Genomic DNA, 26,102 nt, shown 5'->3' with positions numbered 1-26,102 from the left:
GTTTTTAGATCCATGTATATATATATTTAAATAAATTATATTGAAATTATGAGTAGAACCATAAATATAAACATCCCTCGGCACAAAATAATTAATGTATCATACACATTAAGAAAATAGTTTTAAATAAAAATGGGGGGATGCATTTACATTGTGTTTTAGGTGGTAGTTGGCACTTATTGACAAAATGTCAAGAATTTAGTAATATATAGTACCACGTCCAGATGCATTTATATTTTTCTTCCCCAAAGTGGAGTGGTGGAAATTTGGAGTCAGGGACAGTCACAAGTTACCTTTTCTCATTCAACGTATACCACCTTCATGCTTATAATACTAGACTTTGATGATTTCAATGTTTCATTTGGATCCAAACTATAGACTATAAATATCTCTTTTCCTATATATTATAAACATGTTACCATTAATAATCAAAAGTCAAGACTCACCTCATAGTAATGTTAAGGATAGTCACTCCAAACTCTTATATAATTGCTTTACTTCTGCTAATGAATTAAGGGTTGGGTATAATAATTACAAATAGTTGCCCAGATCAGTTTTCACATTTCAATACCAGGTATCTTTCTTCTTCTATATTGATAAAGAAATGTATATGAAAGAGACTGACCAACTACTACATTTCTTCAGTGCAAGTAAATAATAGGTAATTTATCAACGTGAGTTTTTTTAAATATAATTTTATCTTTCGTCCTTTATGCTTTTTCAACTTTTAATTTTTATTTTTTGTTAGTACACGTTTGATTTAAGAAAGATAAGTGTTTCTTAATTAAAAAGTTGATGCCAATAACTAAAGCTATTTCCTCAAATTAATATTAATTGATTCAAAGCTCATTACTTTTAGCAAGTATGATTTGTGATTGAAATTGAAAATTAAGACGTAATGGAAAGGTTACTTAAAAAACAATTAAATCCTGACAAGGTTTGGTTTGTTGATAAAAAATATAGAAAATGAAGTGCAAAAAAAAAAAAAAAAGCAAAGGCGTGCCAGCTTTTGTACCTAAAAAGTAAATTGTCGTGTAACTAGCTAAAACCGTGTTACAACAGTTATTTATTACAAAGAGCGACTTTTCTTTTTTACTTTCAATGATATCTTTTATTACAACGCTTGAAGTACTCCGCCTATAAATAGCATATCTATGCCTTTGGAACTGCATTAAGCATTATATCTTCCTGTTTTATAGTAAAAGTTTTAAGAGCTAAGATCTTTAGGAAAAGGTTAGTTGATGTTTTATTTATCGATATATGTATTTGATTTTAAATACTTTTTTTCTTCTTAAAACTGTATATATGTTGCCTGAACGTACAAATTTCATGCATGCATGCATGCAAGTAACGTTCTTGCTCTTGCTCCAACCTCCTCATGCTTGTGAAAATTTGCTGACTCAAATATTTATGTTTTTTAGAAGGAAAGCGTCCAAATGGCAAAGCATTCAGCTGAAGTTGTTGTTGAAGGATTAAAGAAGATTCTCCTCAAGTAATTTCTTCTAATTAATTATTCATTTGTGGAAGCATGTATTTCTATTTGAGTTAATTTACATGAACCAGAGTGTACTCCTATTTACAATTTATTATTGGTTGGTCACTAAGGAGTTAGCTTTTGCAATTAATAATTTATTATTGGCCATCTCTAAAGAATTGGATCTTACCATTGAATTGTCAACGGCAACGACTCAGGTCTTTGTCTTCGGTCAAAACGATCCGTTTTACCAGTTCTTTGGAATTTTTTTGAAAAAAAAATATTTTCTTTCTTTTCAATCCTCTCCTCTCTCTCAAGACCAATCACTTTTTTATTGCAGGAGAACAATATGATCAGTTTCTGTAAATAATAACAATAATATATACATCCATATGTTGATTGCAGTGTCCAAGAAGAGCTGGATGAGAAGGTTCAAAGCAAAGTTGAGAAGCTTATCGCCGAGCTCCAAGGCAGAGAGCATCATCATCGTCATCATCCCCCTTGTGACCATGATGCTCAAAGGCTTGACGATGGCTTTCACTTCTTCAAGACCCACATATTTGAGTACGTATACAATTCCCAGTTTACATCTCTAATAATTCACCAACGGATAATCACACTGATGTCTGCATTGTTTTTTGGGCAGCAAACACCGAGAATGTTTCAATGAACTTGCAAAAGCTCAGCATCCAAAGGTATACTATCATAGACAATGAAAATGGTAATTTTCCTAGGTTTTTTTTTTCTTTAACAATGATTAAATTGAATCCATTATTTTTTTCAGTTCTTGGTGTTTGCATGCTCGGATTCACGAGTAAGCCCTTCAGTCGTTTTGAATTTCAAACCGGGAGAAGCCTTCGTCGGCCGCAATATTGCTAATATGGTTCCTCAATTTGATCGGGTAATTAATTTCCCATACCCTCCATTTCAAGGGTAAAATTATTATATGTTCATGCACTAACAGCCATTTATATTTTGATAAAAAAATGAATTGGTTATTTCTCTTAAAAATTCTATCCATTTTTATTGTTAAAATATAGTGTAGATGACTAAAAAATAAACAATTACACATGCCGTGCCACAGTAACTCTTGCTAACATATAGTTGTCTATTTTTAGCCGTAACAATAAATAAAATTTTTAACAGAAATATGAATTTGCTTTCTCATCTTTCAATAAAGAGATAAAATGCAATTCAATTCTTAGCACAAAGTAGCCTGTGATATTTTTACCAAGTTTTAAGTCATTAAAAGAACTTATGGTTTATTTGCTTAGGAAGCTAAACCTGTTTATATATACGTACTGCACAGGTGAGACACACTGAAATTGGTTCAGTCATCGAGTATGCAGTTAAAAGTCTTGAGGTATGAGATCTTCATTTCTCAGTGACAGACCAGTTCAATTTTTCTTGTCATGTAATAAAAAGGAACAAGATGACCGCATATTTATATTTACAGGTGGACAACATATTGATAATGGGACATAGTCGTTGTGGTGGCATAGAGAGGCTTATGAGTCTTCCAGATCAAACTCAAACATAGTAAGCTATTATGCTAGATATGAAGAAAAAAAAAAAGCCACCAATTTTTAACCAAAATATAAAATATTTTCTTTTTGGATGAACTGTGCAGTGATTTCATTGATGAGTGGGTGAAAATTGGTTTGCCAGCAAAGAAAAAGGTACTGGAAGAAGCTGGTGACCTGCCTATCGAACAACAATTAACGCTTTGCGAAAAGGTATAACCGGTTAGGCATGCACCAACTTGTTCCATATGGTGTATAAAAACAAATATTTTTAAATTTTGAGGTGGTTTACGTTGAAAGCGAATTAAGATTTAACTTCATATGCATACATATATATGCAGGAATCAGTGAAGAACTCGATGGGAAATCTACTGACGTATCCATTTGTGAGGAGTGCAGTGGTGAATGGAACATTGACACTAAGAGGAGGTTACTATGATTTTGTTAATGGAGATTTTGAGCAATGGAAGATGTGTACCAAACCATGCCACCCATAATAAGGCCCTTTTGCCCCATGCATTATCTAAATTTTAATTTAAGCTACTGAGAATGTCTCATTTACTACATCTCCGCCAATAATTTATCTGTTGTTTTTTCCCTTTATTTTTTTTAATGCAGTTGTGTTTGTGTTTTTTCTAAAATAATAATATAAAATTGTATTCCTATGACATTGTTAATGCTGCAAATCATTTTTCTTTCTTTTTACTCGCAATTCATGCAAATAATTTTATGATTTTTTACGTACCAAGTTCATATTTCAGATGCAATAATAATAGTTTTTCTTCATCAAATTTTGAAATATCAATTCAATCTAGTGTATTAAAAATATTAATTTCACTTTTTCATCTATAAGTCATTCATATAATTTACTCAAATTATATAATATATGTATGTAAATGTTTTCTCAAATATCTTATTTTACTGTTCTAAAAAAGAAAGTATTAACAATAAAAATTTGATATTAAATTATTTTATAATTATTTAATTTAAATTTAAATTGAAGTAAACCCAATTTAAAGTTCTTTATTTTGACCAAGATCGTGCCTAGCACGTGGGCTGTTGTTATTGTTTCCAATATACGGTCGGACTACAAACAGAATTCGCAACAAATGGTTTCAAGTCAAGGCACATGCTGCGCGTGGTCAAGATTCTAGTGATATATAATTTCTTCAAACTTTTTTTTTTTTGGTTCAAAATATATAATTGCCTGTTGATCCTTAAATAAACAGTAAATCTAAATTAATTTATTTTAAAAATCTTGAGAATGGGTAAACTTTTTCTATTGGAAAAGACATAATCATGCTCAAATAAATCAAACTTGTTGTATATTTGGATTAATGTAATTTTTTTCTTAATCTAGTAATTAAGTTTATTATGATATTTGAGCCATTGTCTAAAATTTTTTAAATTTTATATAATTTTTTATGTCATGTTAATGATTTTTTTACTTAATTTAAGTTCAAATATTAAAATTGATAAAAAAATTAGAGATATTAAAATAATTTTAGCTATCAAATTTAATAATTAAAAATTATAGTGACCCTATATATTTTATAAAAATTTTGGTACATCTATCGGTAGAGTATTTAAACTTTATAAGTAGAGTTTAAGAAATAACATTCCTTAAAGTTTTAGTATAAAAAAAAACAAGTACTCAAAACAAGATTTGTGATAATATTTTAATAAAAAAATATTTAGTAGATCAATATATATGTAAAAAATATATATAAACAAAATAAGATACATGATAAATTTATATCTTTGTTTGTAAAGTTAAAAAATACACTATAAATATATTAATTATTCACCTTATTTTGATTTCTGCTTGTATAATTAAAATATTTTGCTGCTAATATATTAAATACTAACTATTTTATAAAGATTTAAAAATTTCTTGAAGATTTGGCAACTTAGCATCTAAATTAATTAATAATATAAATTTAATTAATATTTTTAAATAAATATAAATTGAATCCCATTTGAAGGTTAAGGGTGTTCAGTGTCCTAGTCTCCTAGATATGACTTAAGTTCGAATCACGCTAATCACATTAGTTAATCATATTTTACTTTTATTTGTAATTCATAAAAAAAACATAAATCAACTAATGACCACAAAATTAAGGCCCTTGAAGTTTAAAATCATATATACAGATAAAAACATAAATTCCAATCTTATCATAATTATATACAGATAAAAAACGTGAAACAAGAAATGCTGAAATGGTAACCTGTGGCTTTTTGATACAAGTTTAGAAAAGCGTGTTTCGCGAGGCCACTGTATCCATGTTTTTTATTGCCACGTATAACAAGGAGCTTGCAATTAGTCAATGTCATACCTACCTATAGTCCAATACAAATCTATTGTGTGAGATGCAGTTTCTCAACGTGTCTATCATTACGTTTTGTGATTTATGATGTTATTCGTTTTTAGAGAAAAATATTCACAGATATACATTTGTATATTCATAAAAATCTATCTCTTAGTTTTCATAAATTTAAAATTTAATCTAAAGGAATTTAACCTCTTTTCTTTCCAATTTTTAAATTTCAAGTTCTATTAGTTAATATTGTAAATTTTTTTTGTTAAATTTTGTTAGTATGATATTTTAAAATTTTAAAAAAATATATACACTCAATATGTATGTAACTAAAAAAATAATGTTATAATGAACTTGAATTTAACGAGATAATTTTAACGTATTAACAGTTATATCTAAATTTTGAAATTTAAAAAATAAATAGAGTACATTTATATAATAAAAAGTACAAGAATTGAATTTCAAATTTTTTATAAATGCAAGAACTTATGGCATATTTTAACCTTCACAGAGGTGGAGGGAGAGGAGCATGTAGTTACCTTGGTCCCTATAGAGTCCATTTAATTTTTAAGTAATCATAAGTTAGTATGATAAAATTGTACTTTAAATTTCTAATTTTTATTCATTTTTTACTCCTTAAAATAATTTTCTAGCCTTACCCCTTATCCTTTATATATCAACAAGTATAGGCATATTACACATTAAAAAAGAGAAGTCATGTTAAAACTTTATAAATAATATTAATAGAAAAAGAAAACATAAAAAAAGATTTTTTGATTTTTAAAAAAATCATATAAACAAATACATTTATTAATAAATAAGATGTTAAATATGACTATAAGTTGGGATAATTTCCATTTCTGACCAAACTATATGTTTCACTCTCTTTCTACATATTATTACATGCAATTATCTGAAAGGAAGAGACGTGTTCATTTGTTCCTTCTCTTACATAAACAAATTGTTATTGTTATTTTAAACGTGACCAATTTTTTCAAAAGGAAAACTCAGCCTATAAATACCACAAGCCTGAAGCTGCATCAAACATACATACAAGCTTTTATATTATCCAATTCAACTTCAAAGGTTAGTTGGTTTATTATAGCCAATACCAATATTTCATTTCTTTTTTATTCATTTATTATATGATATTTTATGATTATGCATGCACCTACATCTATTTCATGCAATAATATTGCTCCAACAGCTAATGCTAATGGGAGAATTTCAATAGGCTCCTAATTTTCTGAAAATTTTCATCGTCTTTCGGGATTTTGGAAATTTTCAATTAAGCTCTTCAAAGTTTTGAAATTTTTAATTAGACCCTTCAAGATTTCTTGAAATTCTCATTAAATCCATTAAAATTTTTGAAAATTTTAACTAAACCCTCTAAAACTTAATGCCAAGATCCACAGTTGATTGTAAATCGCTAATTCTGTGAACTTTTTGGTGTGAAACCTGAAAAAGAGAGCACATATACAAATGGCCGAGAAGCAATATTCCGCTGATGTTGTTGAAGGACTGAGGAAGATTCTCATCAGGTATTTATAGACTCTCCATTTCACTTCACTTCACGCACACACACACATATATATAGCTCCATTGTTATACATACGTATACTTAGCTGTGGATATATATATATGTTGGGTTGCAGTGAGGAAGTAAGGCTGGATGAGGAGGTACAGGGAAAAGTAGAGATGCTTATTGCTGAGCTCCAAAGGAGAATCCCTTTTCCCGTTCCTGACGAAGATGCTCAAACGCTTTACAATGGCTTTCAATCCTTTAAGACCAACGTTTTCGAGTAAGATATTAGGGATGAAGTTAGAAATTTTACCTAAATAAAATTTATAATTTTTGAGGGCTTAATGCATTATTAATTTTTTAGAGGGACTGAAAATGGGATTTTTTTTCCATGTAATTAAGAGCTAAAAGGCTTAAATAAAATCATTTAAAAACTAAAAAGTATCATGAGAACTCTTGTACTAAAAGTCGAATTATATTTTGCCCTCTTTACTCAAAAAAATAGACAAATTAATCTTTATACGTTACATCAAATAGCAAATTAGTCATTCTGTTAAAAGTTTCATGCATTTTTACTGTTAAAAATTAGTCTTTATATATCAAAATAAGATATACATGGCACGCCACGTGTAACTGTTTAGTTATTCTGTAAACCACGTCAATTTTTACAATAAAAATTAATAAAATTTTATTAGAAAGGACTAATTAAATCTAATATATACTGACTAATTTATTTATTTTTTAAATAAAATAAATAAAATATCTAACTCCTAATATAATTTTCAAACCCAAAAGATGGTTTAACCTAAAGAGCGGAAGCGTCTGCATGTCCCTTATGTTACCCTCGAATAACCAATAATAACTGCTAATATTTCTTATGTTCTCTTTTGCAGCCAACATCCTAATTTGTTCTGTGAACTTGCAAAAGCCCAGCATCCCAGGGTATCTATATATATATAGAGACAAAATTTTCCATCAAAAATTTATATTAAGAGTTAAATTATATTTTACCTCATTTATTAAAAAAAATTATATTAGTCTCTATATGTTAAATTAAAGAATAAAATGATCTTTTTATTAAAAAATTTATTTGTTAAAAACTAGCCCTTATACATTAGCATAAGGTATATATGACACGTCACATGTTACTTTCTGATTATTTTGTTATCCACACAAGTTTTTAACAGTATAAATTAATAAAATTATTAACAAAAAAGGCTAAATTATTTATTTTATTTTATGTAAAAAAATTAAATTACTCATTTTTTAAGTAAAGAAAATAAAATGCAAATTACCTCTTAATATAAATTTCTTTACTGTACTTTTATCATATATATTATCGGTTTCCATTTTTGTTTCAAAATAATTTTAAACACAATTATTAATTTGTTAAATGACTCCATAAATCTGTGATCAGTACTTGGTGTTTGCATGCTCGGATTCCCGTGTAAGCCCCTCGACTATTTTCAACTTCATGCCAGGTCAAGCCTTTGTTTCTCGCAATATTGCCAACATGGTCCCACCATTTGACCAGGTTCTTATAATTCCCAACCCCCCCCAAACCCCAAATTCTAGTCTAATTTCAGCTATAATTTAAAGTCTGTTTTTGTTTGTTGATTTGCACAGCTAAGACACACTGAAACTGGTGCAGTCATTGAGTATGCTATTAAAGCTCTTAAGGTAATTAAATAAAGATCAATATAATTATTGTGTAGAGGGGAATTTTTTTATGCAATAAAATGAAGAAATAAAACGACCCATTTTTTATGTTTACACAGGTAAATAATATACTGGTAATTGGGCATAGTCGCTGTGGTGGTGTGGAGAGGCTTATGAACCTTCCAGATGTCTCTGATCATTCTCATACTTAGTAAGCCATATATATCAACCAATTATAAAAATATCATGTAAAACTATTGTGAAAGTCCTTATATTAAAGGTTAGATTATATTTTTTTCTAAAAAAATAAGTAAATTAATCCCTATACATAAGATCAAAGAGCAAAATGGATCTTTTCTATTAAAAATTTCATCTATTTGTATTGTTAAAAACTAGGATGGCAAACCAAACAATAACACGTGGTCTACCACGTGTACCTCATGCTAATATATATAGATCAATTTTTAACAGTAAAAATGGATGATTATTTTAACAAAATGACTAATTTATTCTTTGATCTAACATACAGGGATTAATTTACTCATATTTTGAATAAATAGGTGAAATGTAATATGATTTCTAATACAAAAACTTCTATAGTAATTTTACTAAAAATTCCATAATGTGTGGGATAAAATATTTAATCCTTTTTTGGGCTTATTTGCAGTGACTTCATAGATGACTGGGTGAAAATTGGTTTGCCTGCAAAGAAAAAGGTCCTGGAAGAAAATAATGGCCTGCCTTGCGAAGAACTATTGAAGCTTTGCGAAAAGGTAAATTAATTTAAGCTGATTAACTATGGATATGTTGATTGCAAATTAAGGGAGTAAAATTAGAGCCCGCAACCTATGATTGCATTTTATTTCTTTTACTTAAAAAATATATAACTTATTCCTTTTACATTAGAAAAAGGAATAAGTTGATTCTTCTGTTAAAAATTTCATCCATTTCTTAGTTATTCTGTCATTCACGCTAATTTTTCACAGTACAAATAGATGAAATAACAAGATAATATTTAATGGTACAAATGGATGGAATTTTTAACAAAAATGACTAATTTACTCTTAGTAAAAGTACCATAGAGGCACTTAAACTAGGAGTTGGATTACATTTTACCTCTCTACTAAAAATTGGCAAATTAATCCTTGTAAATTAAATAAAAGAGCAGACTAGCCCATTTGTTAAAAATTCATTCTACTTCTACTGTTAAAAACTGATATCTGTACATCAACATGAAGTACACATGGCACACCACATGTTACTATCTTATTATTCTATCTGCAACACCAATTTTTAATAGTACAAATTGATAAAAATTTTAACAAAATAGATCAATTTGCTATTTGATATATACATGAGGGAACCAAATGCAATTTGGCTCATAGTATAGGAGCCTCAATGATACTTTTGATATTTACTTTTTGATCTAACATACAAAAACTAATTTACTCATTTGTTGGGTAGGAGTAAAATGTAATTTGACTCTCAGTATAAGGGACTATATAGTAATTTTACCGAATTAAAGGTTGAAAATCAATCAACTTGATATATATATGCAGGAATCAGTGAATAACTCACTGGGAAATCTACTGACATATCCATATGTGAGAGATGCTATGACGAGTGGACATTTGGCACTGAGAGGAGGTTATTATGACTTCGTTAATGGACATTTTGAGCAATGGAGGGCCTTCACACCACCTCCACCAGTAATGCCACCCATGCCCCAGCCTTTCTAACTGTCGTCTCATTTACTTTATCTGCTGCAACTGAGAACTTGCTTGTTTGCTCTAAAATAATAAAAATAAATAAACAGTGTATTAAGATTGTCTTCTCTGTTCGAAAGATAAATGATTAGATTCTTGAGGTTCGAGTGAGTAGGGAAGAGATGGATATCAAAATAAAATTTGATGTTTGAGCTTCAACTAATTCATCCCTTACACACAAAATTCGATGCTTTGAGAAAATAACAGCTCTTTTTCATCCTATGCATTCCCTATGATAATAAATGGGTTTTAAGCTATTTATGGGTGTGTCTCCCAACACTGAAAATTGTTTGTGTTTGATTCTCTATCCCTACACCAAATTCTATGACAACAATAAAACGGCATCTGCTATTAAGAAATTCCATATCCAGTATGTTAAAAAATTGTAAGAAAAACATGCTATGTATGTTCTTCTCTGTACAATAATAATAATAAAGGAATTCGCAACTCAAGTTGTTTTAATCCAACTGTTAAATGTAATTTCAGTGCAATCTATTACTTGCCTCAGAGAGATTTCATGGAGTTGGATGGGTCCAGAGTTTGAAACCAGATATAATTGAGCTAAATGCAAAAGCAATGAAAGCCAAAAAGGCCATTGCAATTGAGGCACTAGCCATCTCAGTGAACTCATCTTTCCCCCAATTAGATTGCCAATCGTCCACTCGTGTGGCTGCTGCTGATGATGCTGAAATCAAAAGATAGGCTAGTATCTGCAACATGAGCCAATTCTTTAATTGCAATTTTTTTTGCATTTCGTACGGTCCTAGCGATACGAATGGCCCACATCTATCTTATCTATTACACTCAATCTATGAATGTAGCTTGTCCAACTAAATGATGAAAATGAAGATTATGCCCAAGTCCTAACCTATGTGAAAAACATACAAGTCCATAAGCCTAACCTATTCCCAAAATGGAACCATACGAGCCATATGCCTAACCTATGTGCAAAAATAGAACCATTAAGAGTCCATGCCTGAAATTACGTTGATTTAGAGAGAACAATGCAAACTATGCACAAAACAGAGAGCCATTTGCATAACCTATGCGCAAAATAGTACCGTACCATGCCTGAAATTACACTGATATAGAAAGACCAATGCACCCTATGCCCAAACAGAATACTGAAAGACACTAATTTTTTGCACGTAGGGGCTGACCCTAATAGAGGCCAAGAGTGCGTCGGTTCCCCCAAAATTTTTCGAAAATTTATTCTTCTTTTTTTCCCTTGGAATTTGTTGAGAATTTTAATCTGGAACTCCAGATTTTGAATTTTTTTTCCAAAATTCTTATTAATGTCACAATTTTTAAAAATTTAAACTGAAACTTCAACTTTTCAAAAAAAAAATCTCATGAAACTCTTAAAATTTTTAAAATTTTAATTAGACTCCTCAAAATTTAATCTCAATATCCACAGCTAATTGTATGATGTTGTATATGAAATAGAGACCATAATAAATTACACAATAAACTAATGTAGGACAACATTTTATTGTCTATCAAAATATAGTAATAGTGTGGTAGCTATAAGCTACGAGGTGCACGGGAAACATACTAAAGGAGAAGTCATTAAAACATTGTGTTGGTCTAAATTATAAGATAAACTTTGATTACGCCGAAAAAAATGCAAGCGAGGAACGAGCGAGAATGAAGCTAAGCTGAGTAATTAGCAAATAAGCGTATTTAATTTAAGGGAAACTTGCCTGATCCATGAAGAACTCGAAAGGCGGGAAAAGGTAATGGTGGATGACATGCGTTTCTGTCATGAGATAATAAGATACATCATAGGCTTGAAATCCGGCATATACAAATCCAATCACGTTTACTGCTAAACAGTATCTGTTAAATTTACACAAATTGTCAAACAGGGGTAAAGCATTAATCTCAGAATTCACAGTAAACGACGATAAGAAATAAATGAACGAGAAAACTACTTGACCCACAATGAAGCGCAAGTCTCGAGAATTTTAATTAAGAAAGTATAAACAAACAAATAAAATAAAATAAAAACACCTGTATTCTTTATAGCGATCATAAGAGTCACCACTCCAGCCTTGGGTTTTATCAGCAGCCATAACAGAGAAAGAAATCAAGCACAAAACGATTTCGCTTAATCGAAACCCTAAAGCCGCCATCGTCGCCGTATGATACACCTTCGATCTCCTCAGCACCTCTGCTCTCGCTCCCCCTCCTCCTCCAGCACCACCACTTACTTTGGTCTTCGTCGTCACCCCCGGCCCCTCCTCCCTCACGGCGCGGTTCATACTCAAATGCAATGACTGTTGCGCTGGAGTACTAGGAGGAAGCGGCGGAGAAGGAAGAGAAGTAGGAGAAGAATTAGTGTTGAACTGAGTTGACTTGTCGATAGCGACGAGTGCCATCGAATTATCGACGGCGGGGTGCTGCGGAACGGGGGAAGCTTCAGGGGAAGCATAATTGGAGGTGTTGTTGTCCGAATCGCCCTGGTCGGATCGGAAATGGGTATGGAGTCGTAAAGGTGAGTGTGGTGACTCGTAGTGAGTCATTGTCTCGGAATTTGAAGAAGAGGATCGTTTCATGATCTCGTTGGGATATTGATTCCTTTTCATCGCGGCTTTGGTTTCTATTGCTTTCTCGCAATTTAATAGACTCAGCGAGAAAAAAAAAATTTAAAAGGATTCTCAGTGTTTGGGAAGCGAGAAAAAAAAGTAATCAAAAAGAGAAAGTCGCGGGAGAAGGGAGACAACAGACAATTAATTAACCAAGTCCACTTTTCAAGCTTTACCACGTGGCATCTCTTATTAAGTTTTAAAGGAAATCCAGGATTTTTTACCAATGAAGACCTGCCACGTTTATAAAATACCATAACGTGGCGAGTTATTACTCGTTGACTGTTTTGACGGTGAATCTGATAAGACACAGAATCTGAAGATTCTACGTAACTCAAATGCAAAAGCTTTCAATATTCAAAAACAATCATTAATAATATTTGGTCTTTTTTTTTAGAAAATAGAATTTCGATATTTGGGGTGAAATCATTCGTAAAATACAATCTTTTATTTAATTTTACATTATTATTTTACCTTTTTCCCAGGAATTATTTTAACTAGCTTTTTTTTTCTTTTTTAGAGTTGTAATGCAATGATTGAGGGTTTTTTTAAGAGTACACTCACTAAATTATTAGTAAATTTTAAATTAATCATTTAATTTTAAAATGTTACAAAATAGTAATTAAATTATTAACAAATTTTTATTTAAGTTATTGGGCTATTAAAACTATTATTGGATGGCCTTCTCAGTTTTTACCACTTGCACCGAACGAAAGCTATACAATTATTTTTTTATGAAATAATTTTGACCTTCACAAATTTGGGAACAAATAATCCAAAACTACTTTTTTTTCTTTGATCTCCAACTAACTAACATTTTACTGGTTGATGGATATTAGTCCATTACACCGATCATCAAATTATCGTTTCAAACTCGTTAACATGACTTTACTAAATAAATAAATAGCCTAGAGACTTAAACAAAAACTTTTAAATGGTTTAGTAATTATTTTGTAACATTTTGAAGTTGAATGATTAAAATATAAACTTACTAATAGTTTAGTGACATTGAGTATAATTTATCTAATTTTTTATTCCTCAATTTTTTTAATTAATCAAAAGTTGAATAAATAGTACTTAATTGATAAGATTTATGGGTTTGGAATTTGTGACAGTACTGATTAGTTTACTATAAAAGAAAAAAATGAGATGGCATTATTAGTATTATTTTAATAATATTTAATACTTTTTTCTTAAAAAGAAATTATAATTTTTGAGAATAAAAATAAAATTATAAATATTAAAATGAAGGAGGGTCCATTTTTTTGATGCAGGTGGAAAAGAGAATTCAATTACTTAGCAATATCAAATTCGTTGAGAGACTTTACAAAAGTAAAGCTATTTATTTTCTTTTTTCATCTTTTGGGTTTCTTTAGGAGTGGGCTATGCTTATGCTTTGTGATAAAAAGGCAAAGCACCATCTCCATTCATCCTAACAAAGATTCCCTCCTACACTCTTGAATAAAAGGTCAAATTTTCTTATTAGTCCTTGGACTAATAATAAATTAGTGAATTTACTAGCTTGAACCAAAAAGTAGTAGTTAAATTCATTAAGTTGAATTATGCTATTGGCCTCAAACTATACATAAATTGTTAATATATATTAACAAATTGATATAACATTACACAAATGATAATATGTTGGCCATGAAATATTTTAAAATTAATAAAATTTAATGACTACCATTTGAGTTAGAATTAAAAATTTAAATTTTGAAAAGCGTAAAAATGAAAAATGATCAAATTAGAATGCAAGGACTTAATACTAATAGCTGAATTTGCCATGTATAAACAAACAAACATGCAAAACCCCTTTCAGAATTAATTGCATAATAACCTTGTGAACAGCAAAAGTTCAACTGTCTAATAACACTGCTTTGACCATACGTACATGTTAGGTTAGGTTGAAGCAAAAAAATATAAAAAAATAAATGGACTGACATGTAATTGATCAGACACCTGTATTCCACAAGTAGCCCCTCCCCTAGGTTTTTCATAAAGAATATACCCAAAAAGAATGAAAAATAATTAAAAAGAAACAAGTAAAGCATCCTTCCCCTCTTTTTCACTTTATCTCTCACATCATTAGACTTTCAAATAATCCAATGCTTTTCACTTGTTAACACACAACAAAAAGAGAACCCCATCAGTTTCTGCTTTTCTTAAAGCACTTTTGGTATCACAATATATATACATTTGTAATCCACCTAGCATGGATAATTGTTTGGTTTAAGCATGGGGATGAGCAGTGACTGCAAACACTTGACCTCCCCCCCCCCATCTATCATGCATCAATTATTTGTTAATAGTCAGCCAAATAAATGCATGAGCTAGCAAGAATAAATTATGAGTGGTTTTATTGAAATATGCATCTTGCAAGTAAAAATACCATGGAGACCCTGATATTAAGAGTTAAATTATATTTTGCACCCTCTACTCAAAAAATGGACATAATAATCCTCATACATTAAATCAATAAACAAATCAAACCTTTCTACTACAAACTGGCATACTTAACAAAATAATCAGACTGTGACGTCACGTGCTACGTGTATCTCATGTTGATGTACAAAGACCAACTTTTAACAGTAAAAATGGGTAAATCTTTTAACAAAAAGACCATTTTGCTCTTTGATCTACCGTATAAGAGATTAATTTACTTATTTTTTTTAAGTAGAGGGGGCAAAACGCAATTTGACTCCTAGTACAAGGGCCTTCATGGTACTTTTACCATCTCATGTAGCATGCATCATTTTATCATCGCTGATTTGATTATCATGCCAATGTTCAGGTGTTAATGAAACTCATAAGAATAAAAGGAAGCATAGAGAACCATACAAAATGTTTCCAAAGAATATCATGACCTAGGAAGAAGATAACATATTTCCTTATTAGTTTTATTTGATCAATCAACAAAATTGATATACAACATCAAAAGTGTGGGGAGATGGTTAGAAAGGAACAGGCATAAAACACAAGGCTTAATATAAGACTCACATTGTCATCGAATATCGTACACAAAATAGGTCCTCATCGTCAGGTTCTTTCTTTATCTCTAGTTGTGTCAAAGGGAGATCAAAATCAGTAATAGACTAATTTCAATCTGGTAATATTAAACGGTTGAATAGCACAAGGAAACTTTGCTCGGGCACAATGTAAAGGAAACCTAGATCAGCTCCTTTGACATAGGGTCCAATGCCCTGCATATGACCATCGACAAGGGATTTTCCTTCAATTCATATAGTTCTGAAAACTCAACAAAATAATTTTAAGTTGCAAGTCACATCATATTATTAGCATAAAGTTCTGAATATTTTTACCTTGCCATTAAGTTGGAGAAGTTCGCCATCGACCCATCGTGGGTTACGGAAACCAAATTCTGCTATTCTTCCCTGACCTTTGTAACAAGCAACCTGTATTTTAGAGTTTTTCCCATAAATTAGAAGTCTCAAAAGTATGAATTAACGTACTCAATACGAGGTTCTAAATAAAGTCAAATGAATAAGATAGTAGAGATATTTCAGGCAAATCTTACACCAAATTCAATACATTGACATACATTGTTCATATTGAACACAATATATCAGATAGCATTGCTTCTCATAATGCAACCTAGGGAAGAAAATGAAAGAATTCAATAACAGGGTTCATGCCTTGGTCTGTATGAGCATTAGAGCATGCTTAATGGTTTACTGAAAACGTCCAATAGATAGATTGAATTAATCGAAAATTTTCTGGTAAGTAGCTTTTCATGGTCATAGGATGGCAATCTACTTATTACATTTCATGCAGCTTTAAAGTTCCCATTAGTAAATTATTGATCTTCTCGGTTTTCAACATTTGTAAATTCCTAAATGGGACTTCCAGGTTAATAGGACCTGCTCATTTCCACGGTCACGAAATCACAGGTAATGTGCAGTACTGGTAATGCCCCTTAGATAGTAATCGAAGCATACAAACAGACAGAGACAAAAGAGAGTACTTACCACTCCTAACTCATCTGGATACAACCCACGGTTTGAGAGCCGGCTTTCCCTTCCAATTTTGGCACGAAAAGTAACCTAAAGATGTAAAAGGCATACCGATTGCTCACATGCTAGAAATACAACTATCAATAGATTTATCTAAGATACAATAAAATGAAAAAAACCTGGCCAGCCGGAACATTGAGATCTCCGGTTAGCTTCACAGCTTCAACATATTCAAAGAACTCAACATCTGAAGATTCATCATCTGCATCACTCCAGCGACCATATTTACGCCTTAGCTGAACTATTTCAGTTCCATAAGGACCAAATGCACCAACATAGAGGCCTACATTTCAATCAGCTGGTATCAATAGATGATGCTTGGTATGTGGAGAGAAAATAAAAAGATACCATAAGAATACTCACCCTCAAATGGGTCTAAATTGCCATTGTCACTGCTAATTCGGTTGAATTTTGTATACTCGGATAACCTGCTCCGCTTCTGTGCCTGACTAACAGCAAGTTTGACAATTTCACGCACATCTCTAGAAACCTAAAATAGCATTAACATTTGGTCAGCTAATTATCAAATTCGGTTATAAAAAAATGTCAACCTATGCACAGCATCCATTATTTAAGGATAATATATTACAACTCAAAATCCGCATTTCCTTCTATTTCTGAAATGGCACAACCTGGTAATAAAGCAGCTATTCGGAACTTCAATTGCACCCAATAGGGAGCATGGTAACTACAGATAATTTATTGTCATCCAACCCACAAAAGGAAGAGGATGTCCGGTTTTTATAAGTTGAAAGAGTTGTTAGAATCAAACATCTGGAAGTGCTCCAGTTATCTCATGCTTAACCCAACAAAAAAAAGAATTTGGTAACACGAGAACATGTTGATGTATTATTGAATTAAATCTCACCTTAGAAGAAGCCTTATCTGAACTCCAAAATGCCTTGGCAACATCTGGAGGCATAAGCTCAGAAACACCTTGAGCTGCAATGGCTGCTATTTTCACCTTGGATGCTTTACTTTCTCCGGCATCACTATCTAAATTCCTCTTGGGAACATGTAGCAGAAAAGAATCTCTCTCCAAGTCCTTTATATCAGCTGGAAGACGAATATACTCATCCTTAGTAGGAGCGTCTTCATTTTTATGAACAAGCCCACCAATGAAAAGCTTCATATCCAAATCATTTCTGTCATCTGCAGGATTGCCACCCTCCCCATAGCAACTCCATCAGGCTGAATCTCTTCCAAATCATTAGCTTCATCTTCAGAATTCTCAGTGGATGATGTTTCTTCATCATCTTCCTGTATCAGTTGCTCCATGGAATCATTAACCATTACGTCCTCAGAAACATCAACATTCATGACTTTGACTTTTAATCCAGGAATTTTATTTTTAAGAAAATTTATCACACTTTTTATCCCTTCCTCGGTTGCTCCCTCAATATTTATTCCCTTCTCATCACTTCTTTCTGTTTTAGCTTCATTTCCTTGAACATCTATAACAGATGCATTCTCAACTTCGGAAGTGGATGGGGTTTTTGTAGGCCTGGAAGATGAGCTCGTACTATTCATAGAACTTCCTTTAGCACGCTGCAAATAAACTACCTGCAACAGATTGTATTAGAAGACTTTAGATCACTTTACAGGAGATATACATCACACACTGGTTAAGAGATGCCGAAGACTAACATGCAAATAGATACATAACATGTGTATATGCATGCAGAAACCAACTTACGGTTATATAAAATGAAAATATCATGTTCCAAACTTACACAGGAATAACATTATACGTCTAAGAATAGCCATGTTCAGGCAGATTTACCACCCAAAATATTTAATCCAGAATTTCAAGATTCCATGGACCAAATTATAGAATCCAAAAAATTTATCCTACTGCAGCGAGGATCAGTTACTGAACAAACACACCCAGAGCTGTTTCATGATGCGAAACAGAGAAAGCAGCATGCAGCAAAGCACTTATCCAAAAGCAATTCAGATACGGTGTTCGTGAAAAAGATGACAAGCAAAACACACAAAGGAAGCCCCAATTAAGTGCTTAGATAAACACTTGTGAACAGTATATCTAACCATGAACTATAACTGAAAGGTCCTTGAGTCACTGTTGTACCAATATCTTCCTAGCCATGAAAAACATGCTCTCTTTCTTTCTTTCTGTTCATTCTCTACTTTACCCAAAAAAAGACTGATTCTAACTAGCAAGGCCTTCATTTTTCTGTTTATCTTATCAATCTGTAGACCCTTCTGCACTATGATTGGATCAGAAAGGAAGTTATGAACCATGATCGATAACCTAGCAGCTACTTAACCAACCTAATGGAATTCCAGAGTCAAAGTGGATTAACCCAAATCTCTCTTGAAGAGGTTCCACATATCTAAGACTCAAGATCTCTCCAAACGTGGTCGTACTAGTTGATGCCACTAAGGCATGGTGCCAAAGTATTTCAACTCATATCAATCAGCAAAAAGCCACACAAAGCAAACAAACCATACACAGCATTTAACTGCACTCATGACTTATGGTATCATTAAAAACTCTGAATTCACCAAATTTTGAAGATGTCATAATTTAGAATCAATTTATGCCCCCCGCCCCAAACAAAAAATAATAATAAATTAAGGCATATTACTACTTTACCTGCATAAGATATGTTTCTTCATCTTCTTTAACCACAAAAATCTCAAATAATGGAATTCCAGGTGACGCACTGACCAACTGTCTGCAAGCAATCAGTAGTAAATAATTATCAATAATTTACAGTAGAAAGAACCTTAGTTGTGGAGAGATTTTTCTTACCTTGGACTGTAACTCCTAGCAACAAATCTACCTACGCCAGGTGTTATGCGTACTAATCTGCCAAATGGATCGTCAGAGTCCTTTGAGTAGCCTACCCACCAACCCACCTGCCCAACAGAAATAAAATAACATCAATTAACACCACAGAGAAAGAGAAAGAGATCTTCTAAAGGTCCGGTTTTCTAATCTGGTTAGCAGTTCAATGTAGCTCTGCTGAGTTACAAACATTGTAGCAATAAACAGACAATGCAAAGAATTGACTCCATTAGGGGAAAAAACATATCTCAAGAAATGTGTTCTTATGTAATCTATTTGACCATATAGATTAAAAAAGCATATTAAAATCCATACAACTTACCAGTAAAGATTTATAGGGAGCTAAGCTTCAAATTTTAAGTTCCCTATCCTTTGAGGTAATAATTACCAAAAAGTGGGAATACTGGAACATTTTAAAATTATGCAAGGACCCTTGATAAAAAGAAACTCATAATTCCCTGCTATTCATTTAAAATATCATCATCTAGTTATCGTTACCGTCATTCACTCTTACAAATGTTAAATTTTCATTTCAGTGATTGCTTTAAATATTAAAGGGGGAACATCTTTCCAACAATTATACGATGCTAGCAAGTCACTATTATGTTCATTCATAAAATATTTTTCTCAAGAACCTAAATATCTCTAAGCTTTAGGTTCACAGTCTATTGTTTGTCTTTATAAAAGCAGTGCACCAGTGACAAGAAAGGAAGATTGCCGGCAAAAAGAACAATGGTAGAACCCAAACCATGAGCTACTCAATACTAGAAAACCAGGCAGCTATGGTGCTGATGTGTTACTTGACTATTTTCAGTGGAGGCCATTTATTCACTATAAGGAACACAGCCCAAGAGTAAGTAGCAACCAAAGAAATTACCAGTCCACTTCCTGTAAGTCTAGACAACCGTGAAGCATCATGGTACCGCTCTTCATCTATGGCACTCTGCAGATAAACAACAGATTCCAGTAAATGCCAAAGCATAACAGCACACTGTTTATTTGAGAGGCTTACAATCTCTTACCTTCAACTGAGACATGATTTCAGCTACACTGTCTTTTGAAGAAACCTCTGCAATAGCCAACTTTAACTTTGCAGCTTCTTCAAAGTCTTCCTTATCAATTGCATCCTCAAGTTGGAACTACAAGGTGGAGCATTCAATCAGGAAAAAAGAGAAGGATTCTTATATTTATAACAATACATGTAACATGTATGGTTACATGTAAAAATATATGAAGTACCAAATGCAATTTAATTGTAACGTACAAACCGTAAGTGCAAACAAACCAAAGTAAAGGCAAATTAGATGACATATATTCTAATAATTCATGCACTATACTCATAAGCAAAAAGTTTACCACTTGTAGCATTTCAATGGTAAAAAGCATTTCTTTTCATGCCTTTGTGATGAAAATAATGAAAACTTGAAAAGAAGACGGAGAGTAATGAATACCACAAATAAGAAGCAAATAAAGTATTTTACAATATGCAGGTGGAAAACCAGCAGTTTCCTGAATATTTACTCCCTATTTCCCCTTGTTTTACACCAAATATTTACCCCCCCTTTCTCCTCTTCCCCTTCCACTATATAATCTACATGTTTTATATCCAAAGCCACCTGAGAGTCTCATTTCAATTTATCCTGCTAGCACTAAGTGAGGTATAAAACCTAACAGCAACACAAAAGTCTAAAAATTCACTGTAAAAAACTTTCATGTTTATACACCTTCACTAAAGAGTAAGCTTCAAATCCCCTCTTCCTCTTCTTCCTTAGGTGAAAATAGAGAAAATTGCACAAGCTGCATGTAGTTCTATCTTCCTTCAAGCTATTAATTTTGGGGCAAGCTACCAATTTTTCATTTTGTAATATTTAGAAGTAGTTTATATGATAAAACGAACAAGGGGACTCAATTTGAACAAGAAACAACCAAATCAAGACTAGATAGAAACATAACAAATGGATAGGTAAAGATGTAAGCTTCAATTATCTATAACTACGAATATTTAACAAATTAAAAACCAAGAAACACTTAGCAAAAAGGCTTACTTTGAGAACAGAAGTATAACTCTCAGCTTGTTCAATCTCAGAGAAATGACGACTCCATCGATTCCAATCCCATTCAGAAGAAGAACTGACGGTCTGACTGTTGCTGGGGTTATTATTGTTGCTGTCATTGGTGGTGTTACAGCAACAACGCCAAGAAGAGTTCTTCGATTGGTGCCTCAAAAAACGCCTGTTTTGAGCAGTAAAACTCCAATTCCAACCCAAAACAAAGCTGAAATTGGATGATTTCTTGGCTGAGAAATCGATATAAGAGAAGGGTTTTAGCTGAGGCATTGAAATTGATTGCCCAAGACCACATACATGGTTGCTTACTATCATCTTTCTATTGTTGATACAAAGGATATCTTCGATTCTCAATGAATCTATGTCCTGCAATAGTTATCAGTGGACTTTTGTTTTTCTTTTTCTTTTCGAGAATTTTGGGTTTTAACCGTGGAGGGAGAGAGGTATCGGATGGATAATATCGCTATAGATAATACACTACGGAATTGGATGAAAGCAAGGAGTCATTCGGATATATCCGAACCCATTAAATTTGGGTAAAAATATCAAAGAGTCCCTATAGTAGGAGTTGGATTACATTTTACTTCTTTTACTCAAAAACTGGGCAAATTAATCATTGTAAATTAAATCACCAAGCAAACTGATCCTTTATGTAAAAATTTTCTTACATTTCTATGGTTAAAAACTGACGTTGTTGCTAGAATGACCAAGCAATTATATGTAGTGCGCGTCATGCGTACCTCGTTCTAGTATACAAGAATAAAACTAATTGTTTAAATAGATGAATTTTTAATAAAAAGACTAGTTTGTTTTTGATCTAATGTATAATGACTAATTTACCTATTTTTTGAGTTGAAAGGATAAAATACAATCCGGCTCCTAATATAAGGGCCTCCATGATATTTTTACCATTAAATTCATGGTGATCCAATTTGATATCATACCTTTACATGATCCTCAAGTTTAGAAGTATTAATGAGACATTGGTACTCGCAAATTATTCGAATTTAAATTTAAAAAAAAACTCAAAATATAATTAAGTAATAATCAAGTCAAGCTTGAGCTCTTTGTTGGGCCAAATTTGAGTATCAAAATATTTTATCTGAACGACTAATTAGCCTAATTAAGCTTTTCATTTAATATTATAATATGGAATTGCATTTTTACTTTTATTATATAGAAAGAACTCAAGTACAAATAGCTTAATTAAGTTTGAGTTTGAATATATTAATTAATAAATAAATTTATTCGAGCAAGTTTAAAATTAAAAATTGATGGTCAATCAAAATCGAATCAAATATTAAATTTTAAAATTTGAGTCAAACTCTAACTCAGCTCAGTTACATAGTAAAATTAGGGGAATATATTTTAAGGGTATGAACTAGGATAGAATAAAAACAACAATCGAATAAAGAATAATAATTCCAACCATTACATTTAATCTGGTTTTGGTTTAATTTTATCAAATCCAAATAAATATTAGTTTGATTATTATTCATAAGTTAAAATACACCATTATCAAAACTGATTTGAATTTTTTTTTATTTACAAATAATTTTTACTTTTCATAACATAAAAAAGTTCATATTTGAATTAGTAGAAATAAATTTAATATAGTATATAAAATTATTTAAAAAAAATTAAAAGCTAATGAATAAAATAAATCTAAATTAGTGAAATTCGATTAAGTTCGATTCGATTATTTTTTTGAAATCCATCCAATTTCATTTTATTCTTTTTTAAATCAAAATAATTTAAACATTATATTAAATTTGAAAACGAGTGTTGATTCTAATGTTTATTACTTAATTCTAATTGGGTTTTTTTTGTTAATTATAGAATAGGTTATAATTACCTTTTATATATTTTTTTATAATATAATGTAAATATTAAATGTGTATAATATTAATTAAAAAATATTTGTATTTCTAAACACACTTAGAAACTTGAATTATCGTTTACATAAATAAGTTTAGATAAAATTTAAAATTATTTCAAGCTAAATCAAGTTGCGTATGTATATATTGTTAATACGATACATATAAATCTAACCTGAATTTCACTGATCAATGAATATCTTTAAAATAAATTATCATGCAATATAAATGTAATTTGTGATTTTTTTAAATAGAAATTTTATTATATGCTTACTTAGTGATTAGCTTGAAATACTTAATTACTCGTTTATATTTATAAATTTAAATTTTATATTTCCATACTCTTTAAATGTAGAAAAATATTTTTTATTTTAATTAATTTATATATGGTATATACACTTCATTTTCACAAATTTATTTTCACTCGATATAATTTCTATCGTTTTCCAATAATATAATTAGAGTAGATGTGTTTATAGGTTAGATTAAATCGGGTTAAGGCTTGAGTTTAAAAGTTTTAGCTTGAGGTCATGCCCAGCTTGATCAACCCCAAAAACTCATATTACTATTTAAAAAGATTAAAATATATAATTTTATATTAATACTTATATAATTTATAATTAAGTTCAAATAAAAAAATATTTAATATACTATTATATTTTTGAATTTTACAAATAAGATCGTGATCATACTAATTATCCATTATGATATAGTAAAATATTAGAATATATATAAAAGAAATAAGATACGACAATATTTGACTTTATTTGTGAATTTTAAAAAGATAAATTATTGGAGTACTAAATATTAACCTTTTTAAGTAAAAATATTTAAAAAATCATCTTATTTCAATCCCGATTGAGTGAAACCCACTTGTGAAAAAAAAAATTATCCGGCCCAAACTCAACCGGGCCGACCAAGTTGGGGGGTGAGGGGTCACCCAGCAATAGACAGCTATAAATGAGAGATACTCCACCATACCCACCGGTAAATGTCGTATTATCATCCGGCCATTAATTCATCAATGGTTTGATGCAAATTGTGGTTAAAAGGCGCCTTAGCTCCCCAAAATTATAATTTTTCTTTACCATATACAAACATTAAAAGTTTAGGCAAAATTTGATGGATTTCTGTGAATTAAAAACTAAATTGTATTTTTTATTTAAAAAATAAGTAAATTAATTTTATATATTAGATTAAATAGTAAATTGATTCTTCTATTAAAAATTCTTATCAATTTTTACTATTAAAAACTGGTCTTAGTATGTCAACATGAGCTATACATGGCATGCCACGTGTCACTATATAATTATTCTATTAGCTACGCCAATTTTAATAATATAAATAGATATTTTTTTTAATAAGAAGTGTCAATTTACTCTTTGATTTGATGTACATAAACTATTTTACTCAATTTTAAATAAAAATAACAAAATACAATATGAGACTTAGTCCAGAAATTTCTATAATACGTTTACTTACAAATTTACATTACCCTATTCATATTAAAAAAATATTTAATATTTTTCTGAATACTGATAAGTCAAAAATTGTAAAAAAAAAAAGAAAAAAATGAGGACAGTTACCATAGGGACAACAATTATAGAACAAGATGGATGGTCATATTCGGAATAGTAGTAAAAACAAGTGGATGGAAACATAATTGCAAGGACATAGCACATCGGCATCTATTAATCTTGAATTGGCATATATATTTTAGCATTTAGCCACCTCAAAGATATCCGTGGTGGGCTCGCAAGTTCATCTATCATTGTCATCGTCCATTATGCTAAGCCACAAAATTCACACCTTCAAACACACCACATATTTATTTATATCTCAATTCCACCATTAATCTTACATAACTCAATTGGACCACTTATGTTAGATTTAGGTTTCTTGGATAAAACTTATGAGAATTGATAAATTATGAAAAGTTATAAAAATGATCACTTAATAATTTAATTTTATTTGTTTTGGTCATTCAATTATTTTTAATTTATTGGATGTTTCTATTTTTATGTCAACTAACTAGTGATTAAAAAAAATCTAAAATTAAATAATTGAGTGACTATTTTGTAATTTTTCATAGTTAGGTAACCAAAATAAAAATTTTATTATATTTAGTTGACAATTTTATAACTTTTTATAATTGTGTGACAAAAAAAATATAGTTGGGTGACTACTTATATAGTTTACCTATTTTTATTTATTGAAATAAAACCAATAATTATATTATTTTCATCGTTGTTAAATCTGACTGAATTAATTAGTTAAATTAATAAAAAGTGGTTCAATAAGTATCATAAAATTGGACTAGTAAAATATATGCCGAATTAGATAAAAAAAATCAGTTAAAAATATTTTGAAGTGAATTTAAGTTGGTTTAACTATTTAATTTTGTTGTTGTAATTTATAAAACAATTTTTTTCTTATTTTTATGAATTTTCGTAATGTTTGTACAAC

The 26,102-nt window shown here is 30.7% G+C and overlaps 4 protein-coding genes across 5 annotated transcripts; 2 read left to right on the top strand and 2 right to left on the bottom strand.

Annotated features, from left to right (window-relative positions):
• The first annotated feature begins 1,094 nt into the window (after positions 1–1,094).
• LOC107939279 (carbonic anhydrase 2) lies at positions 1,095–3,702 on the top strand. The gene is made up of 9 exons (XM_016872585.2): positions 1,095–1,233; positions 1,422–1,492; positions 1,880–2,038; positions 2,121–2,169; positions 2,259–2,375; positions 2,784–2,837; positions 2,931–3,013; positions 3,105–3,210; positions 3,339–3,702. Exons 2-9 carry the CDS (start codon positions 1,437–1,439, stop codon positions 3,492–3,494), a joined length of 780 nt encoding a protein of 259 aa, XP_016728074.1. The 5' UTR covers positions 1,095–1,233; positions 1,422–1,436; the 3' UTR covers positions 3,495–3,702.
• A 2,570-nt stretch (positions 3,703–6,272) lies between these two features.
• On the top strand, positions 6,273–10,519 carry LOC107939310 (carbonic anhydrase 2). Its single transcript, XM_016872630.2, has 9 exons — positions 6,273–6,401; positions 6,783–6,856; positions 6,971–7,117; positions 7,731–7,779; positions 8,255–8,371; positions 8,464–8,517; positions 8,616–8,707; positions 9,164–9,269; positions 10,056–10,519. Exons 2-9 carry the CDS (start codon positions 6,798–6,800, stop codon positions 10,233–10,235), a joined length of 804 nt encoding a protein of 267 aa, XP_016728119.1. The 5' UTR covers positions 6,273–6,401; positions 6,783–6,797; the 3' UTR covers positions 10,236–10,519.
• LOC107939309 (CASP-like protein 4A2) lies at positions 9,718–13,221 on the bottom strand. Of its 2 annotated transcripts, none has more exons than XM_016872629.2 (4): positions 12,276–13,221; positions 11,966–12,101; positions 10,766–10,972; positions 9,718–10,286 (listed from the first exon to the last, which is right to left on the bottom strand). In XM_016872629.2, exons 1-3 carry the CDS (start codon positions 12,848–12,850, stop codon positions 10,778–10,780), a joined length of 906 nt encoding a protein of 301 aa, XP_016728118.1. In that variant the 5' UTR covers positions 12,851–13,221; the 3' UTR covers positions 9,718–10,286; positions 10,766–10,777. The 2 variants fall into 2 exon arrangements, with proteins under 2 accessions (XP_016728118.1, XP_040939803.1); XM_041083869.1 differs by having other exon boundaries at positions 10,766–10,947.
• A 2,494-nt stretch (positions 13,222–15,715) lies between these two features.
• Positions 15,716–22,237, bottom strand: LOC107939298 (protein EXECUTER 2, chloroplastic). The gene is given in 12 exon segments (XM_016872613.2): positions 15,716–16,050; positions 16,171–16,263; positions 16,837–16,911; positions 17,001–17,164; positions 17,245–17,371; positions 17,750–18,051; positions 18,054–18,444; positions 19,499–19,580; positions 19,658–19,764; positions 20,571–20,636; positions 20,716–20,832; positions 21,739–22,237. Coding segments are annotated over 12 exon segments (1,962 nt in total). The 5' UTR covers positions 22,075–22,237; the 3' UTR covers positions 15,716–15,948.
• Positions 22,238–26,102: the final 3,865 nt, after the last annotated feature.

This window comes from Gossypium hirsutum, chromosome A12 (genome assembly GCF_007990345.1).
Source record: "Gossypium hirsutum isolate 1008001.06 chromosome A12, Gossypium_hirsutum_v2.1, whole genome shotgun sequence".
Classification (NCBI taxonomy): domain Eukaryota; kingdom Viridiplantae; phylum Streptophyta; class Magnoliopsida; order Malvales; family Malvaceae; genus Gossypium; species Gossypium hirsutum.
Note: the sequence above shows the minus strand (reverse complement) of the source record. Positions and strands in the feature narration are given on the sequence as shown.